The sequence below is a fragment of the Brassica rapa genome, chromosome A06 (genome assembly GCF_000309985.2).
Source record: "Brassica rapa cultivar Chiifu-401-42 chromosome A06, CAAS_Brap_v3.01, whole genome shotgun sequence".
NCBI lineage: Eukaryota > Viridiplantae > Streptophyta > Magnoliopsida > Brassicales > Brassicaceae > Brassica > Brassica rapa.
Genome location: NC_024800.2, coordinates 16,294,360 through 16,314,788, shown reverse-complemented (window position 1 = coordinate 16,314,788; position 20,429 = coordinate 16,294,360). Strand labels below are relative to the sequence as shown.

The 20,429-nt window shown below is 33.8% G+C and overlaps 2 protein-coding genes across 2 annotated transcripts; both read right to left on the bottom strand.

The window, feature by feature from the left end:
- Nucleotides 1-866: 866 nt before the first annotated feature.
- Nucleotides 867-10,513, bottom strand: LOC103873596 (actin-12). Its single transcript, XM_009151997.3, has 5 exons — nucleotides 2,890-10,513; nucleotides 2,649-2,718; nucleotides 2,157-2,550; nucleotides 1,286-1,899; nucleotides 867-1,163 (listed from the first exon to the last, which is right to left on the bottom strand). The coding sequence occupies exons 2-5, from the start codon at nucleotides 2,706-2,708 to the stop codon at nucleotides 1,098-1,100; spliced, it is 1,134 nt and encodes a 377-aa protein (XP_009150245.1). The 5' UTR covers nucleotides 2,709-2,718; nucleotides 2,890-10,513; the 3' UTR covers nucleotides 867-1,097.
- Nucleotides 10,514-10,800: 287 nt separating this feature from the next.
- LOC103873597 (2-oxoglutarate-Fe(II) type oxidoreductase hxnY) lies at nucleotides 10,801-15,722 on the bottom strand. The gene is made up of 11 exons (XM_009151998.3): nucleotides 15,487-15,722; nucleotides 15,213-15,408; nucleotides 15,023-15,121; nucleotides 14,694-14,745; nucleotides 12,248-12,369; nucleotides 12,066-12,163; nucleotides 11,921-11,979; nucleotides 11,758-11,814; nucleotides 11,556-11,601; nucleotides 11,138-11,217; nucleotides 10,801-11,037 (listed from the first exon to the last, which is right to left on the bottom strand). Exons 1-11 carry the CDS (start codon nucleotides 15,592-15,594, stop codon nucleotides 10,944-10,946), a joined length of 1,011 nt encoding a protein of 336 aa, XP_009150246.1. The 5' UTR covers nucleotides 15,595-15,722; the 3' UTR covers nucleotides 10,801-10,943.
- Between the last annotated feature and the right edge of the window lie 4,707 nt (nucleotides 15,723-20,429).

The following is a 20,429-nucleotide window of genomic DNA, read 5'->3' as shown; positions in this document are numbered from 1 at the left end:
ATTTAAAATTTTATTTTAATAAAAAAGAACTATATATTTATATTGTTAATAAAAAAGATATGAAAAGATTTATTCATATATAATTTCAGAGAAATATAGGAATATCTATTTAATTTGTTTGTTTTACTATAGTTCAAATAATTTAAATTGAAGAAATATGTTAATGTATTTGTATGTATGTGGTTATCGTATACCGCTAGTCTCTTGATTAATTAGCTTAACCGGTTTGGTTAGCTAAAGTCACGTGTGTTATCACGTGGGTTAAGAGCTGTACAACGACGAGGTATAAGTCGTTATCTCTTAACCCTAGCTCAAGCTAAGTCATATAGTGATTGAGAGAAGATAGCGAGAGAGTAGAGAGACTGGCTGTTACGATTGTAATCCAAGCTCAAGAACTGCGCTGAGTAGTGGATTGCTGATCAAGGATCAGCCCCAAGAGATATAGGTGCCTTCTCACATTGAGATGGTGCGGTGAATCTGGGTAACAAGCTCTCATGTTCCTTTCGTTCTGTGACTCAAGCTAATCGAACAAGAATCGAGTAGATCTAGGTGAATCGAAGCATTAGATCGCACATAAATATTAATACAAAAATCATTTGAAACAATTTTATAAGTGGTGGTCCAAATTAAAAAAACAAATCATATATGAATTAAGTTATGACTTATGTTTTAATAGAATAGATGTATATACGATTCTTGAAGACGAGGAGAACCTGCACAAAGATACACCCACTCTTGGGTTGTAATAAAAGGGAGGATCAATATATAGCAGACAGAAGAGAACCATCCATTTACGGATGGTGAAAGTAAGAATATCGTCTCATTGCTTGACGAGAACACTAATTGAATATATTTCAAATGAAATCTGAGAAAAAGATAGTGTGTGTATACCATTAATATGTATACAATATAAAATAGTAAATAATGTGTTTGAAACTTGATTTACATCAAAAGCAAGATTATAATAATAAACAGTGAGGAAAAAGAAGAATAAAAGAAACATACAGAGAAGCAAGGTAAGTAATGATGGCAACTGGCTTCAGGATGAAAAAGGTTTATCAAAAATATTTATCGCACTTTTTTAGTTGATACTTTGATCAGAAGCACTTCCTGTGAACGATAGATGGTCCAGATTCGTCATACTCGGCTTTCGCGATCCACATCTGAAAATATGAAACACATAAGTGAAACACTGATCACACACAACAAAACACTAATAAAATATGATATAAGGTTTGTATCTAATCAGTGTTTCAAAAAAAAAAAAGGTTTGTATGTAATTTACCTGCTGGAAAGTGCTAAGGGAAGCCAAGATAGAGCCACCGATCCAGACACTGTACTTCCTTTCTGGTGGAGCCACAACTTTGATCTTCATGCTGCTCGGAGCCAAGGCGGTGATCTCTTTACTCATTCTGTCACCAATCCCACCAAACATTGTGGTTCCACCACTAAGCACAATATTACCATAAAGATCCTTCCTGATATCCACATCACATTTCATGATTGAGTTGTAAGTAGTTTCATGGATTCCTGGATTTTCCATTCCGATCATCGATGGTTGGAACAACACTTCCGGGCACCTGAAACGCTCTGCACCAATGGTTATCACTTGACCATCTGGCAGCTCAAAGCTCTTTTCGACAGATGAACTGGTGTTGGAAGTCTCGAGCTCTTGCTCATAGTCTAAGGCAATGTAAGACAGCTTCTCTTTCATGTCTCTAACGATTTCACGCTCAGCAGTTGTGGTGAAGGAGTAACCACGCTCAGTCAGAATTTTCATGAGGTGGTCGGTCAAATCACGGCCCGCAAGGTCCAGACGTAGGATTGCGTGTGGAAGAGCATAACCCTCGTAAATTGGAACGGTGTGGCTCACACCATCTCCAGAGTCCAAAACAATACCTAACCAAAAAATAAGGAAAAAAAAGGAACAAACAATAGATAAATGATAAACAAACCATACCATAACAATATTTTTATACCGAATAAAATGAACCACACTCATGGAAAAAAAAAAACAAAATGTCTGAGGCATAATTATCCCAAACTAGCAACCGGTCTCTTGATGCACCATTAAACACAAAGCATAATATTGTGATGTATTGTAAGGACACATAATTTAGAAAGCGTCTTTCTCAAAAAAGAACAAGGGTACTGACCAGTAGTACGACCACTGGCATAGAGAGAGAGAACCGCTTGAATGGCGACATACATAGCAGGAGTGTTGAATGTTTCAAACATGATCTGTGTCATCTTCTCACGATTTGCCTTTGGATTGAGGGGAGCTTCGGTTAGCAGAACCGGGTGTTCTTCAGGGGCAACACGGAGCTCGTTGTAGAAAGTGTGATGCCATATCTTCTCCATGTCATCCCAATTGTTGACGATACCATGCTCGATTGGGTATTTGAGAGTCAAGATACCACGTTTGGACTGTGCCTCGTCACCAACGTATGCATCCTTTTGTCCCATTCCAACCATCACTCCCGTGTGACGTGGACGTCCAACGATGCTTGGGAATACAGCTCTTGGAGCATCATCACCTGCAAAACCGGCCTATTCGCAAGAGAGTTGTAACTGGTCCACATTTAACCTATGCCATATAGTAAAACATTCAAATCTTCTTTTTGTTAATAATCCAAAGAAGTTTTTACCTTGACCATTCCAGTCCCATTGTCGCAAACGAGTGGCTGAATATCTTCACCGTCCGCCATTTTTAAATATCTAGCAGATCACATGAACATAAGAGACACGACAGTTATACATATACAAAATGAAAGTAGTAAACATCTCATGGAATCAAGAAAAGGAATCAGAATCCAAAATAAATAAAAATCGTTAAAAATCTCTTATATCCATAGAAACATTCAATCCTTTTTAGTTAATAATATCTACCTGAAGAATTTACGTAGACGAACAAGAAGACAAAGAGTTCTCAGAATTGGGTTTTAAAATTTTCTGGAAAATGGAAGGAACTTTGGCCCTTAATATCGTTCGACGATAAACGGATCTAGGCCGTTAGTTTCATTGATGAGGCCAATATCTCAGCGTGTACGAACATATGTCCACCTATTTTTGTTTTAGAAACAACAGCCTGACCGAGGTATACGGTTCCATGCTCTGTCTTACCGGGAGAATCGGGACACGGGAAGGCATTGGGCCTTTTATATTTTTAGTAAATAAAACCTCATCGCTTTGAATTTTGTCTTTTTCCCTTTTTTTGGTTCAATGTTTTTGTTATTGATTATGTGATTTTTTTTAGCTATAAATCATATTAGAAATATAAAATTCTGCTTTCTTTATAATGATTTGACAATCAACTAAATAGCAAAATAGAATTCAGAACAGAAAAGTCATTCTTAACTGAAATGTAAAACAGAAACTGTTTTATAGTTGTACTCTTTTTTCAATTTATAAGCTGTTGTAGGTAAATATCAATATTACTAGGTTAAGATCCGTGTTTTGTGCGAGACGAACTTGGTATACAAATCTTTTTAAGTACACTGTTATTTATTTTGTATTTTTACATATCATAAAATAATAAAATATATTAAATAATTGAGAAGCAATTAACTAAAACATATAGAATTAAATTGGCATGAACACATAAATCAAAATAATCACTCTTTCATTTACAATATTTTTATGATAAATAAACAAAACAATTATATTTACTTGTTTTCTGTGGTATATAGTTAAATTTAAATAATATTAACATACATATATAGTATATGTTTCATATGGTTATCTATTAAATAACTTATATAATTTTATGTTCATTTGTATTTTTTATAACAAAAATTTTAAACTGCTGAAAACCAAAATTTCAATGTGGACTTTTAATAATTTTAGTAATTTATGATCGTATGTAAAAATTCAATACAAATTTCTAAATTAAAAAATTAAGTTATCAATACTTTTTAATGCAAATTTAAGAACTCAGATATTTATTTTATATGGTATATAATTTAATTTAACCAGTATTAAAATATATATTTTTAATATGAATATCAATTAAATGAGAATTTCTTTTCATATAATTTTATGATCATTTGTATCTTGTAATAACAAAAATTTAAACAGTTGATCAGAATGTTTTAAATGTATAATTTTTTTTTAAAATGGAATTTAAAGGTTTTTTTTAATTCAAAATATAAAATATACAAAAAAATCTAGTTTTTTATTCTATGGTGTGTATGATTGTTTAATATATCTTAATAATATAAATTAAACAAAAATGATGAAGGATATAAAATTGTTATGAAATCTTTATTATTCAAATCATTGATTGCAGTATATAGTTTAATATTTATTAGGTAATTCTGTATATTTTATTTAATGAAATAATAAAAAATTATTTTCTATATTAATAATTAATTTATGATTAGTTTAATAAAAATATTGTATATGTTTAGATGAACAAATTTAATTCTCTAGTGATTATAAAAATCATTCTAGTAATGACAAGTATCATAGATAATAATGCTAATGTTTCTCTTTTAAAAGGTAAGAGATTAAAACATGATCATTGCTAAAATTTTCCTTTACAACTATTTTTTTGCCATTAGATTTTCAAAGGAAGTTATGATATTCATTAATGGAACAACGGTAATTTAGTTAATGGATTTACACTCCTTTATTATGAGATAATATGTGCACGTGCCCCATCCAATACAATAATGAGGGACTTACCCTTTGCATTTGAAACACTGTTTCCTTTCCCGTTTAACCCCTCTGTCCTTCCGAGTAGGCATCACTAGACCCTGGCATTTGTCAGGTAACTTGCAAGCATTAGTAGCCTTTCGGTTCAATCGATGCATCTGTTGATTAACTTCCCTCCAAACTTACCCCTTTTTATTGTATTAAAAAATTGACACTTTCAATTCCCAAACCAAAAACCAGAGAGAACATTCTTCCACCGTAACTCAACCCTTATTCCGGCCACTTCTTCTATTCTACGTAGGTGCATTTTTTGTGGGAATCAATATTTTCTTTTTGATTATAGAGGTCAAATGGAAGAACCCAATTTACTCATGAGGATGTTTGCTGCCGGTGACGAACCCCTCGGTGAGAGAGTAAAGTCTTACCACAAGATCAGGAGGACATAGCCCATTAATGACGAGTTAGAGCCGGAGGAGTTAGATTTTTTCCGTAAGTCCTCCTTTGCTAAGACTATAGTCCTTGATGAAAACCTTCCATTTTCTTGTGCTTTTGGACAGTTTGTGGTTGTTTGCATTCTTTTTTTTTTTGACAGCAAAAACATTTAGAGACTCAACTTGGGTTGTTTGTATTCTAAAGTGAACAAGAAGTATTAGATATAGTGTTTGTTTGTCGGGAGTGGTGGTCGAACCTGCTGGACGAGATGATTAGTCACAGCAAGCACCAACATCTATTCCAGAGTCGATGGCGTAGTTATGTGCCCCCTTGACATCTTGTCCCTAATGATCAACATATCTATCGTTACTAGAAGCCTTTTTAGGTTGTGACTCCGAGGTAGCATTTTTGCTTGATGCCTTCGGAGGTTCATGATTTCACGATAGAACTTTCATTTCCTCCTTGTTGATGATGAGGTTTGAAGCGCGTTGGAGAGCATCTTGAATTGTGTGCAGTTTCTTTAGCGTAACCCAATTCCTTAATTCAGATTCGTACCAGAGCGCTTTCGTCAACCCATCCTAGACCACTTTTCGCTGATTCCATTGATCTGTACATCACGGCACCATGAAGTCGTGTAGAGACTCGGTTTTGCTAAGTCCAAAAAATATACATCGGAAATTTCTCTGTCAACATGGAGTAGTATTAGAGAAACGTCGAAGAGAGTTGTCAGAAGTTGTCATTGGAGTTTTTCTTCAAGTGAGAAAAAAAATCCGAGCGCCGCTCCTTGGATATTTTCAACGAAAAGGAGGCAATAGCTTGCGTCATTTTAAATGTGTTTCTAATATCTTCATTTTAATAAAATTTCAAATTTATTGATTAAATCGTGAATGGACATTTACAAGATCATAAAATGTGATCTAAATGTTAAAGAATGAAAAGAATATATTGTTAGACCATAGAAGGGTTGACCTCAACCCATCTTCGAAGTAGTCCACTTAGCTTATTATCCCTGTATAACGAAGTGAGGATATGCAATTCTTCAGTATCTTGGCGATGATCCACGCGATGGCATCAACTGATACACAAGCTGTTCCATGCCTCCTTGAGTTTCCCTCCCTCTAAAATGTGTAAATAGCTGTATGAAAGACCAACGAAGCAAAATTATCAAGACGACTTCGATGAGTTTGCAGGATACTTCTCATGGTGTCTTCCCAGTCTTGCATGATAGTTGCGCCAAGTAGCCCCCTTTCTATGTTTCTCCTGACATTGAAAGTGTAAGGATATGCAAAAAATAAATAAAAACAGGTGGTCTCTATCTTCATTTTGCTCTCCACAGTAGACACATCCTTTCTCCAAACCCCATCGTCTCATTCGTAGTCATGTGGATAACCTATGACCTATCCTTAACACCAAGCCAAACCATGAATGACTGTTGAAGGATAGCCTGCGTGAACCAGACCAAACCATGCCAAGGTACCTTACTCTTCTTGATTCGCAGCTGGTCTCATGTCCTTGTAGCCGAGAAAAATTCCTTAAAGTCATCTAGCTCTTGCCTCCAGAGCATCGTGTCCGATCCTGAGTGAGGGTCAGGAGGAGGAAGAGCAGCAATCTGATCATAGATGAAGGGATACACCATCGTCAAAAATCTATCCCTTTCTTACGTTGTTTGGATCCAACGATTAACACAAAATTTCACAAAAAAATAAACAAAAAAAATACCTCAAAATCTCATTTTTTTTTAAATTAGATATAAAGACATTCACAATTATAAACTCCTCACCAGTTTTTGTTGGATCTTTAAAACTCTTTTTCAGATATTTTTGATGAGGGTAACCAAAAAATCTGAAAATAATAGTCAATATAAATATTTGAAATATATACAATATTCATCAAATACTCAATTCCATGTTTATGTTGATATGATATATTTCGAAATCCTAAGAGTGTAAACCCGAAACTCTCAAAAATTCGAAAAACCCGATTCGAATCCAAACGGACACCCAAACGCGTATGCCTGATCAAATGGTCTCTAAAATACACACTCGCATAGTTTAATTTCAACATCTCCACAATTTTTCTAATATTTTAATTTTAATCAGAACATATATTTTAGTTATATTTTAATTTTAAACTAATTTTAGTATATTTAATATTAAATTCTAATGTTGATAAAATATTATTTAGACAGCAATACGTTGTACTCATGTTCTTAATATTAATAAAATATTAAATTATTTATTCTTGTGGCTTCGTTTCATGCGTCCACGGAATCAAGTTCATATTTGTTCTCTAAATTATACTTATCTTCCAAACTATTGTATTCCTATAAAAATGATTATTTACTGATGGAATAAAACACAATAATTTTTTTTCCTTATTTACAACAAATTTGGTTATTTTGTAGGGAAATTATGTGCTATAACCATGAAAAAAATGGGGTTCTTTAAAAAATGACTCAAAATTACAAGTCAAACACAAAAATAACATATGTTTTTTTGAAACATTGTTTTGTCCTATTCACCCTAGAAGTTCTAGTTATTCAAAAAAATGCCATTACTTTTTTTTCTTTTATATTTCTAAAAATAAGGCTTTTACTTTACCATCCTCATCTTCAACAAATATTTACAACTTTGTCATTGACATCAATACCTCAACCACCATGAACTACCAATTTGAGAGTGTTAATGCCTTAAAGTTTCGATTTTTCTCATCCTTTCTCATTTTCTATCTACACAAACCACATATCTTACACTTTCTCTCAAAATACATAAAAAAAACTGAAGATTTTGATTACAAATTATGTAAGCTTCATAAGCTCACGATTCTTTGTGATTAACGAGTAGGTAGCTGTTATGGTGAAGTTCTGGGCGATTGGAGAAACCACGCAAGTCATCTCACAAGTTCAAGGTATGAAATCGCGAACTACATTTTATTTTCAGATCTGTTCGACGAGAAGTCTTCTTCATCGAGAAGACTTTGTCAATGCATAGGTTAGTTTTGCAATTGACCATTTGTGTGTTTTTAAAAGAAGAAGTCTTCTAATTTTCCTTTGTAAACAAAAAATTTCAAAATTCCCAGAGAAGACTTCTTTAGAAGTCCCAGAGAAGTCCCAGAGAAGTCTTCTGGGATAAATATGTTACTTTTAAATTTGACCGAAGTTGGTTATAAATTTGACTTTTTGTAGAAGACTTCTAAGGAAGTCTTCCTAGCGAAAACTTCTACATAAGTCTTCTGAAAGTTTTCCCTAAGTCTTCTCGATGCCGGAAGAAGTCTGCGTGGGTTACTTTTGCAATTGAAAAATAATAGTAAAACATTTAATATCAATGAGAAGACTTCTTTAGAAGTCTTCTTTAGAAGTCTTCTCAAGTTTAATTCTGGACTTTGGTCAAACCTTTGCCCGGGAGAAAAGACTTCTGGAAAAGTCATCCGACGGAAGACTTCTAAAGAAGTCTTCTCTCGAAAAGTCAAATATAGTCAATTGCAAAGGTAACCTAACAGACTTATTGCGACATTGAAAAGACTTCCGGAAGACTTCTTTTGAAGTATTCTCCAGGTAGACTTCCCTAGAAGTCTCCTACAAAAAGTCAAAGTTATGACTAACTTTGGTCAAATTCAAAAGTAACATGTTTATCCGAAAAAACTTCTAAAGAAGTCTTCTTTGGAAATTTTGAAAAAATTTCAAAAAAAATTCAATTTCAAAAGTAAGCTAATATTTACAAAGGAAGACTTCCGAAGATGTCTTTTGTAGAGTAGATTTCTTAAGAAGTCTTCCTTCATAAATTTGCAATTGCAAAAATGACCTAAATAGAAGACTTCTTTTGAAGTCTACACAGGGTAGACTTCTTTTAAAGTCTTCCGTGGATGACTTCAAAAGAAGTCTTCTACGTAAATCTTTATTAAACTTCAAATTTATCCTAAACTAAAATGAATTTTTAATATCTTCTTACTAGTTCATGTTTATTAGTCAATATTGAGACTACTGAATCGAATTTATAACTTAATTGGTGATAATTATGAAGTTACAAACATTGATGTTTAATAATGTTTCTAGCTAAACGGAGAAGTCTTCTATAAGTCTTCCTCATAGAATACTTGTAGAAGACTTCATAAGAAGTCTTCTCCGATGATTTTGTTTTATTAAGTTGATGTTCTGTGTTTGTATTGTCTTCCTCATAAGATACAATTTTTAACTTCCATTAGATCTAAAATTTTAACTTTCACTTAAAATTCAATTTTGATCTTTTGTGAATTTGACTATGGTTCTTGAGAAGTCTTGTCCCTTAGTTTTAACAAATGTTACTAAGTTTTTGTGTTGTTGGGTTTTATTATGTGTGGGTAGAATCATCAAAATATTTTTTGGTATGTTGCATCAATAATTTTAATGAAGTCAATTACTTTTGACAGAACATGAACATATTTATCATTCTTTTGATTAACATCTCTTAAAGTTTACAAAATAATTCACATCTAAAATATTGCACATACAAATCATATAAAGACCATAAACAAAATTATTACACAGCTAGATAATATTCCTTAACATAGATAACTTTGGACTCCACTTCATATCATCTTTTTGTACCATTTTGGGCAGAAGACTTTCTGAAGCGTGTGTACGTTCTTCCTGAAGCGTGTGTACGTTCATCTTGACTTTGGAAGACTTCGTGGGACAATTTAAACATAATCTTGACTTTTTTCTCCCTAAAGCGTGTGTACGTTCATCAGAGAAACTATATAAAAATAATGTACTATATTGTATTGTATTCATTATAGAAAATTCGATGTAGTTTTAAATTGATAAAAGAGAGGGATATGGAGGGGGAGGGATAGGGAAGAGGAGGAGGACCAGGATGAGAGAGGAAAAGGGAGAGGAGGGAGGAACGTGGATGGAGAAAGGGAAAGAGGTCCAGGGAGGAGAAGAAAGAAGGAGAAAAAGATAACGAAAACGAGGAGATTATGCTATTATAAAAAAAATAGAATAGTATATTCTAAATATTAGCAAAACAGTATTTTGAATACGTAAAATCAGATGTTAAATCACGTATACTATTCTATTTTAATATGATTCAGATATAGTAAAACCTTCATCCGACAGTTTTTTAAAAAATTGTTTGAAAAATTTCAAGTTATGAAATATGTAGAAAAGATATATATGATACAAAAGATAATTATTTGATTAAATTATATATGATACAAAAGATATATATCAAATAAAATTGAGAGGGGAGAAGAAAAAAAAAACAAGTAAAGAAGAAGATGAGAAATCAAATGGCTCTAGTTAAACAAAGGATAGTAAGTGTCATATTATATATAATATACATAATATTTTAACCTATGAGTTGTAATGGGTAGATAGTTAATTTTTGTTATGCAATGGACATGTTGTCTAATTTCTCTAAGGTTAATGTAGCCAATATAAATGACTAGATTTTTCGTAAAAAATTTGTAGTACTCCCTCCAAATCACTTTAAGTGGTGTTTAGAGGAAAAAATTTTGTTTCAAAATAATTAATGTTCTCATTATTCTAGATATTAATACCATTTAAACTTTGTGACCAATTGCAAAATACTGAAAAAAATTTTATTGGTTGAATTAATTTCATTTAATGATATTTTTATGTAACCAAGATAAATTGTATAGAAATTTGTATTTTTTTAATCCAAGTGCAAAAACCTTAAAAATCACTTAAAGTGATACAGAAGGAGTGCAATATTAACTTTGAAATTAAAAATGAAAATTGATTACATTTAATTAATCCAAAGGATCTTCATTATTGTGGATAAGTTTGGTGAATAAGCCAAACAAGACTTGCAAACCATATCATATATAATCGGGGAAGGCGTAGATTATAAGCTTCACTCTTGGGTTTGTTTTCCGTAGATGCTCAAATCCACATGTGATTCTTCGTAACGTTGGGTGAGGTACGTCGAACATTTGATAGCTGGATATCTATCCATTAAACACAATCATTAACATTGGGCGAGGTACGTCGAACATAAAGATGTTAATTAAATGTTTACTGTTTTTTTGCTAATAATAAAATACTTACTTGGGAGGGTTGTTTTTGGACTGGCAGGTAGGAAGACATTCAACCAGACAGTCATGGCTCGGTTTCACGAAGAATGGAATCTGCCATGAGAAGAAAAAATAATACGTTGTCAGTGTTATAATAATTTATGAACCGAACACATCAACATGTTAAGCAACATGAATCATGATTTTTGATAATTTAAATTTGAAAATCACTGGAGTTATTAATAAATAATTCAAATTTATGTAAAAATTCAAGAAACTTAATTTCAAAAATTAACTCTTACCAAACTAGTGAGGATATGGACAGAGTAATTTAGTTACAAGAATTTCTCTAACCTAACATGTTACTCAAATTGGTACTTTGGACAATATTTATGTTTTCAAACCTAAAATCGACCATCGTAGACGCAAATGGGTATTTGTTAGAGACTTACGGAATATCGATCCTGACCGTTCCCAAGAACCCGATGCAATGTGGATCTTCATGATAAAAACGCAGGTTAAAAAATTTTGAGCAAGAAAACTTTAGTTGCAAATTTTACAATGCTAAGGACATATAAATGAAAAGGATGTATTAGCAAGACACCCAAACAAAAATAAATTACTTAAATCAGTCTCAAAGATAAAAAAAATTACTTAAACAAGCCGTTGCTCCAACGTTCCAGCAAGTCACCAAGATTCAGTATATATGCTCTGTCGGTAAACAAACCATACAAAAAGAAAACTTTGGTATAGGAATCAGCGTCGTATTTATAATGAACCATGGACCAAAAAAATTATAATTTTTTCATTAATATACCCTTTGATCGATGGTACATATTCCCATTTCCGAGGCTTCGCATCCTTATCCTTGCATATCTGCTCTCAGATAGTAGCAATATTTTATAACTAAACCCGTCATATCAGTCGCTATATAACTAGCAAAAGGAAAAAAAATGCAAGACCTGTAGCCCCATTACACCATCGGTTGCTAAAAGAGTCATCATGCCGAAGTCAGAATGTGCTCCACATGCATAGATACCTCTTGAGGGATCAGACTTCCCTAAAAATAAGAGAAAAACAAAATTATTGGCAGAGAATATTATTATTGATATGCAAAGTTTACGCAATTAACAAAACACATCACCTTCATAATGAAGCAGCCGCATAACTGCAATGGGATTTCCAAGCATCTCTGGCGTATCAAAGTAATCCACATCCAAGTTGAGCGCCAATGCCAAGATTCTCGAAATAGACTTACAAACCTTCCTAACCATGCATAAAGCGCATTAAAGCATAGAGTTAGAAAGAGGTCCGAGCATCTCTAAAATAGAGTTTATAGTAAAAATTCCCAATAATATTGTATCTTTCATTCTATAAGAAGGTAAATATCTCCCAACATTATGGATCTGAGTCTCATCAGTCACACATACTGCTCACCTCACCCATTCCGTCAAACTGCCGATGCGCTTCTCCGACCTTCTTCTCAATCTCACACTGACGAGGTATGAATGCATCACCAACATGTCATGTGATCTGAATCTGTGTATCTCCCATGTTCTCATCTCTAAGACCAAATCTCCCTCTTCAACAACAACAACCCAGCTCCCACAGCACCTCGTTTACTCTTTTTTCAGTCCAGTCTTGACGAGCCTCACCGAACTCAGGGGGATGGCACCGACATCGCATTTCGGCCAATCAGAAGTAGGCGCACATGTTTCTTCTACTCATGATAAAACTCTAATCTTCATTGTGGGTTTCATGGGCATGAGCCTTGTCATCTGGTGTGGGCCTTGCACTATTTACAGAATAATAAAAAATTCTTTGGTTTATAGATCTCCTATGCTTTATGGCATTAGCTTATAACTATTCACTAGATTTTGATCCGCGCTTAAAAAGCGCGGGTTTATTTTTCAAATTAAATAAATTCTTCTTATATAATTTCTATATAAGATAATGTATAGGTTTGGATACATTTACCCGGGTGCACTAAACTGTACCAAACTGAAGAAAAAAAACTAAAGTTAAGCTGAATTTCATAAATAACCGAGCATATCATATATCTATGAATAGAAACCAAATTAAGGATCAAATGAATACTTAATTTTTTAAAATACAAATTATATACCCTATTAAACATAACTAAACCATTAAAAAAATTATACTGTTAATGGAACTATATGTGGTAATGATCACTTCATGTGTAAACATGTTTGAATAATCTGTCATATATTTATGGAGATTTGTTGTTAGAATAATTATATAATAGATTATGGGAGAATAATAAATGAGTTCATTTAAATTATATAAACTATTTATATACTTAGAGAAATATAAGGTAAGACCAAATAAATAATTAAATCTAATGAAATGGTCTAACAACCTTGTTTAAGTAGATTTTTTAGGACTTCTTTTCTTTTAATAGTATTGATATTTCATCTCCAAATACAAGCAGTTAAGGCGTTTTGGTTTTCTGGCTATGGTTCTGGATTTCTCAAATATCAAGCATCGTTGGAGACGGTTTACAGCTCTAAAACCCCCTGTTTGTACCGAGTTCGGTCGGAAACTAGTGAGAGAGACGAAACTCGTTGGTGGGTTAGTAACAAAGGCGTTTATTATTAAGGTGGCTCCCTGTCTTATGAACATGATGTAGTGCTTTAGAAAAGCCGCTGACAGGTCATTGAAACTGTTAACGGAGTTCTCGGGTAACCGAGAAAACCAATTCACTGCTGGTCCTTCGAGGCTTTCGACAAAAAGCTGACAGAATCCAGCATCTTTTTCTTCGTCAGGAAAATTAGCTCGCCCCATTGCAATGTTAAACGATGTGACGTGGTCAACGATGTGACGTGGTCAGTGGGGTCGGTATTTCCGGCGAAAGACGGAACACAAAAGTTTTTCGATTAGTCGGAACCGTACGCCGCTGATCCACCGGGTAAAAGGGATTCTTAGGGTTTTGGCGAGGACGCGCTCAATCTGCGATGCAGAGGTTGTCACGTGGTGGATCTTGTAATGGATCTCCTGAAGCGACTGTTTGAGCTCAGCGATTTCTCGGACGGTCGTTAAATCTAGACCGCTGGGAGTTTGTACGGCACTGGTGGTTAGGTTTTTGGCGCCAGCTGTTCGATATGTGTTGAATAAACCTTCTCTACGGTTTAACAGTTTTATCTTTCGTTATGTTTTAGTAATCTTCGTTCTAGTAATCTTCGTTCTAGTAGTCTTCGTTCATCGTCTTATATACCATCAAAATTATCTCCGGTTATAACCATCTAAGCCCATTGGACCTTTAAAGTAATATAAGCATTTGGTGTTGAAAAAAGCATAAAATTAGAAGAACTTTCTTTGTTAGAAGACCATTAAATTGCAAAATATAGGAGACAAACATAAATTAGTTGAAGCCAAAAGATTTTAACATGGAAGGAATTAGGGTTAACAACTATAAATCTTGTATCCAAGTTCTTTTTTGTTTCTAACTAATTCGAAGCAAGCTTGAAACCTTGTACAAACCATGTAGATAGTCGTAATATCCATTTTATTCAAATGTAAAGATGAGAGACAGCTACTTAAAAAGATGGAAATAAAAAAAATGGACTTACAATGCTTCTTGATGATATTTCTTCATGGTCTCCCTCCATCCGGGCAAAACATCTACCATAAATATCAAATTTTACTCAAAGAAAATATATTATTACGATATATACGATATATGTTATATTCCTCTCATACGATAAAGTCTATTTTCCTATTCTCTAGTTAGAGATAAGCATAGTTTCCTATTCATCAAAAGGAAATGTTTATGTTAAACCGTCATTGTCTCTTGTATAAATACTCAGCTTGTATAGCTTAATGAAATCAAGTCAGTTTGATATCCTATTCTATATACTGTACTTAGCAAACAAAAGATTTGATAGGATATGGAGCTAACCAGGATCAGGCCACGTGTTTGGGCTATAAAATGGCTTATCCCCATGAGGATCATCTTTGGGACCTTCGATTCCAATGAAAAAACACTCTTTGTAGTCTCCTGAAATCCATTACTAGGTTATAAACAAGAATTTAATACAACAACATTGTTTGATTAAGCAAGTGATGAAGTGAAAAGTTGTTCAACTGACCGTGGACTTGATTCTCAGGATCTAAGATTTGATCAAGGACAGGAGAATATCCTCGGTTCTTTTTATTTCGCAAGACTTTCATCTTCTCTTCCAAAGGAAGAGCAAAGAATTTCTTACTCTGCTCAAAAGCATCGTCCTTCAACTCCTCACTTAAACCATGATTTATGACATAGAAAAATCCGCACTCCAAGCATGCCTGGAACAAGAATCAAACATAACGCAGTGGTAATGGTCACACACTAATCATATATAAGGAAAATAAAGAGACACGGACCTGCTTGAGCAAAACAGCTGATCGATGAAGATCAGGGCTGGCGAGATCTATACAAGTAAGGGCTGAAACGTTGATGGTCGAAGCCTTCTCCTGATCTTTGTTCTTCATCCCTCTCTCCCCACTCTCTTTGTTGACTTTTTAAGGATAGGAAAGAGAATGGCTTTTTCGTTTTGTTGCGTTATCCCATGATGCTCATGAATACGGCCAAAATAGCCGCATCACTCGAGACACCAAATTAATATTTTTTTCACACTAACCTCAAATATATTATTATATATTTGAGAAGCATTGCAACAAATTTTTTTTGTAACCACGTGTCATCACTATAATGATTTTTAGAATCTTTAGAGAAATATGTTGGTCCATCTAAATATATAATAAATTTTTTATTAAACCACAATAAATATATTATTAATGTGCTTCATTATTTCCTTCAATAAGATTACGAAATTGCCTAATGTGGCTAAAGTATATATGACAATTAATTATTTTGAATAATAAAGATTTGATAAAAATAAATGTGTATTATAATTATATTTGTTTAATTTTGAGCTATTAAAATAAATTAAACAATCATAGTAATCATATAATAAAAATTAAAAAAATTATATATATATATATATATATATATTATATTTTGAAATTTTAAAAACGAGTATAAATTACTAAAACTGTTTAAAGTTTCATATTCAAATTTTGTGATCTATGATTTAAAACTTTTGTTATGACATGATACAAATAATTAAAAACATAATATAAGTTGAAAGTCTCAATTAATAAGTATCAAAAATAAAAGATATATAAATATATGTATCATTTTAAATTAAACTATATGCGATATAAAAATATAAAAATATAAAAATATCTTAATTTTGAAATTTACTTTGAACATGTTTTTGATAAAAAATTTGAAAAAATATTGACAACTTAATTTATTAAAATATTATAAATTACTTAAACCATTAATCCCACAGTGGAAATTTTGTTATCACTAATTTAGACGTTTTGCTACAACATAAATAAATGATAAAAAATATGAGCAAAAAGCATCATCTAATATATATTAATATTAAATTATACCATATATATGTTACTATCATTTAAATTTAATTATATATCATATCAAATAGAAATTTTTTTTTTTCGATTTATAAAATTTATTTATATGTTCGCACCAATTTAATTATATAAGTAGTAGATAAAGACTTTTTAATTATTTAATATATATTTATTATTTCATAATATGTTATAAACATATAATATATAAAATAATTTATATATATAATGTTCATTCCGTGCAAGGTGCGGATCTTAACCTAGTCTATATTACTAAAACAGAAGTACAAATAGTACTTACCCCTCAGCTTTTTAAAATAATTACAATCTTTTGCCACTGCTTTAATAAGTTGTTGTTTTAAATATTTCTTTAACCACCAAACTTTAATTAATGTCCCTTCTCCGATTTAATTAGAAACTAAACCCAATGATCCTTAAGAAACTGTCGTTTTGCTAATTTTCTAAACAACCAAACTTAATTTGACGCCCCCTTCTCCTATTTAATTGGAAACTAAACCAAATGAACCAAAATATGTCACTGTCCCCAACATGTTGCGGTTTGATTTGTTTTGCATACACAAAACCAAAAAAAATTCAACGTTAATTTGACAAGATTAAAAAACCTAATGTATAAATACTTAACCTCATAATCCGATCCAATATATATCATGTTTATATATCATGTAATAGACATTGTCTTGCGATTATTGTTTTGCTATCAAGTAACTGTTTGTCATCTATTTTTCAAAATTTCATCTTTATTTAGGTTGAAGGTTTGATTGATTGTATGATTTGTATCATCATATATATTATGATTGATCAAACGTGTATAAAATGATATTTACACTATTAAAACAAGAGTAAATTTTGTATTTATCCCAGACTTTTCTAACTAGTTATAATCTTCTGCTACTGGTTAAAACACGATCGTTTTATTAATTACTAAATCAGATTTTTTTCAACACACCAGAAATATTTAATTGACCGAGCGTCTTCTCAAAATCGCACAGTGATCCGTGAAGGCTTTCTGAGGTGTTTCATGGTCTCGCCGTCGTCGATTCAAAGTGTTCTCCGGCCGTGCTCACCAAGCCACTGTGGCTCTTCTTCCTCTATGGCCTCCAATCTCCAATCTCCATGCCGCCGTCGACTCACATAACATAACAAGTTTAAACAATTAAATTTATTAAATTTTCAAAAGTTACAAACATATGATTATGAAAAACAAACACCCGCGCGGACGCGCGTGTCAAAAGCTAGTTATTTTATTAACACTAGAGAGAATTGATAATCTTTAGACACTTAAATAGTGTGGTCCACCTGCTGGAGAGGGATGACATCATTCAACAAGCCCCGTCGAATAAACTGGTTCAGCCAGAAAGGTTAGCCTAGCAGCTTGGCCCGAGAGCTCAACGATCAGAAGTTCGGCATGAAAACTAGGTCCAAGCGCTTGTTGAGTATTGATAGCTTTATACTTAAGTCTTGTAAACACTCTGAGGGAAACTAAAGGTTTTAGCTGACTCGGTTATGTTATCCGGTTTGGAGTAATCGAGTTAGTTAGAGTCTTGGTTAATTCCGGTTTTGTACATCCTTTAAATATAAAAGGATAAGTCAGAGTTGGTTAGCGTCTGTAACAGAATAGTGAGCTCGGGTCGTCGTCTTCGCGAGAGCGTCTGTAACAGAATAGTGAGCTCGGGTCGTCGTCTTCGCGAGAGCGTCTTGTTCAGAGAGTTCGATTCACTGATCTAGTGGATATTCTGGATTGATTCTAGCCCCAGTGAGTAATCTCTGCACATCGCAGGATAACACTGGGTAAACAAACTCTTGTGTCGATTTATCACTTTCTTTGTTCGTCAAGATTCAAACAAGTGATAGATCGAGAGATTGAGAGATTGAGAGAGATCGGGTTTTCGCGTAACAAGTGGTATCAAAGCCTCTGCTGTTACGATCCGGGGAGGTTCCGATGACGATGAAGAAGATTCGGGCGGAGGTGGAGCTGTTCAACGGAGAAGGCGACTTCTCGCTTTGGACGATCCGTATGATGGCTCACTTCAGAGTTTCTGGTTTGAAGGAGGTGGTTCTCAGTGATAACTTTGAGATCGAGGTTCCTCTAACGAAGGAAGAAGGAAAGAAAGTTTCGGATGATGATGACGATGAATCTGGAGGTTCGCAAACAAAGACGATCTCAGATCCGATCAGACTGGAGAAAGATGAGCGAGCCAAAGAAATGACAATCTTGAATATCAGCAATCAGGTACTGCAAAAGATCAAGCATTGTACTACTGCTGCATCGATGTGTCATTGCTTGAAAAGTTATACATGTCGAATTCATTGACGAATCAGATCTTCGTTCAGTCTCAGTTCTACACCTTTAAGTGTGACAGCTCAAAGACTATTGAGGTTAATTCTGATGAGTTTCTCAAGATTGTGGCCGAGATGAGTAGCCTGGATGTCAGTGTGACTGATGAGATTCAGGCAATAGTGTTCTTGAACTCTCTTCCCATGAGTTATGATCAACTCAAACATACTCTGAAGTATGGGAAGGACTCACTAACACTGGAAGAAGTCTGCTCTGCAACAAGGTCTAGGCAGCATGAGGTAAAGGAGATAAGCAAAACTGAGAAAGAGTCAAGTACAATTCTGTACACAGACGATAGAGGAAGGAGCTCTAGAAGAGACTCACGTGGAAGAAATAGAACAAGGAGTAAGTCAAACGGGAGAAAGATTGTATGTTGGTACTGCAAGAAGGAAGGACATTTGAAGAAAGATTGTTATGCTAGAAAGCGAAGCATGGAAAGTGATAATGATGGAGAGTCAGCGGTGATCATTGAGAGGCTAGAGACTGGCGATGTTCTGAATGTCTCATTGGATAATTCAAGAGAAGAGTGGGTCACTGATTCAGGGTGTACTCACCATATGACTTGCAGAAGAGATTGGTTTGTGGAGTTCTCAGAAGAAGTCTCCAGTAAGATTCTCTTGGGTGATTATCTCACGGTTGAAACACTTGGTATTGGATCAATCAGAGTCAACACTCATGGAGGCTCAGTCAAAACTTTGAATAATGTTTGATATGTACCACCAACACTCAGGAGGAACCTCATCTCAACCGGGACTTTGGATAAACTTGGTTTTACTCACTCAGGCGCATAAGGTAAAATTAAGTTCTTCAAAAATGGAAAGCTTGCATTACAAGGCATATTGAGAAATAGTCTATACATACTGGATGGTGAGACAGTGACAAAGGAGATCTGTCACGCAGAAGGCTCTAAGTCTCAAGTGTCGGTCTGGCATAGTAGACTCGAACATATGAGTTACAAGAACATGCAAGTTCTTGTAAAGGAAGGGTTTCTGAAGAAAATATATATTGGTAAAGAAGCCTTCTGTGAACATTGCGCTGGTGGAAAGGCTAAACGTGTAAGTTTTGAAGCTGGTAGACATGAAACTAGAAGCATATTGGAGTACATTCACGCTGATCTATGGGGTTCTCCGAATGTTGAGCCATCTATGTCTGGAAGCCAGTACTTCTTATCACTAGTTGATGATCACTCAAGGAAGGTATAGCTCTATTTCCTCATGACTAAAGACGAGACTTTCTTGAAATTCTGTGAATGGAAGAAGCTAGTTGAGAATCAGGTTGATAAGAAAGTGAAGTATTTGAGGACATATAACGGTCTTGAGTTCTGCAACAACGCTTTCAATGATTTCTGTAAGAAACATGGAATCACTAGGCACTGAACCTGCACGTACACGCCTCAACAAAACGACGTTGCATAACGTATGAATCAGACATTAATGGAGAAGGTCAAATGTCTATTATACGAGTCTGGTCTTGATGATAAATTTTGGGCAGAAGCTGAAGCTATCTCAGCATATATGGTCAACAGGTCTCC

Excerpts from the sequence above, each read along its gene's own strand:
- LOC103873596 (XM_009151997.3), bottom strand. The coding sequence starts at position 2,708 with ATGGCGGACGGTGAAGATATTCAGCCACTCGTTTGCGACAATGGGACT. Across the intron at positions 1,900-2,156 it reads TGCCAGTGGTCGTACTACTG|GTATTGTTTTGGACTCTGGA; the intron begins GTCAGTACCCTT and ends TTTTTTGGTTAG. Across the intron at positions 1,164-1,285 it reads CCCTTAGCACTTTCCAGCAG|ATGTGGATCGCGAAAGCCGA; the intron begins GTAAATTACATA and ends TCATATTTTCAG.
- LOC103873597 (XM_009151998.3), bottom strand. The coding sequence starts at position 15,594 with ATGAAGAACAAAGATCAGGAGAAGGCTTCGACCATCAACGTTTCAGCC. Across the intron at positions 15,122-15,212 it reads TCCTGAGAATCAAGTCCACG|GAGACTACAAAGAGTGTTTT; the intron begins GTCAGTTGAACA and ends AATGGATTTCAG. Across the intron at positions 11,815-11,920 it reads TATGTACCATCGATCAAAGG|AGCATATATACTGAATCTTG; the intron begins GTATATTAATGA and ends GTTTACCGACAG.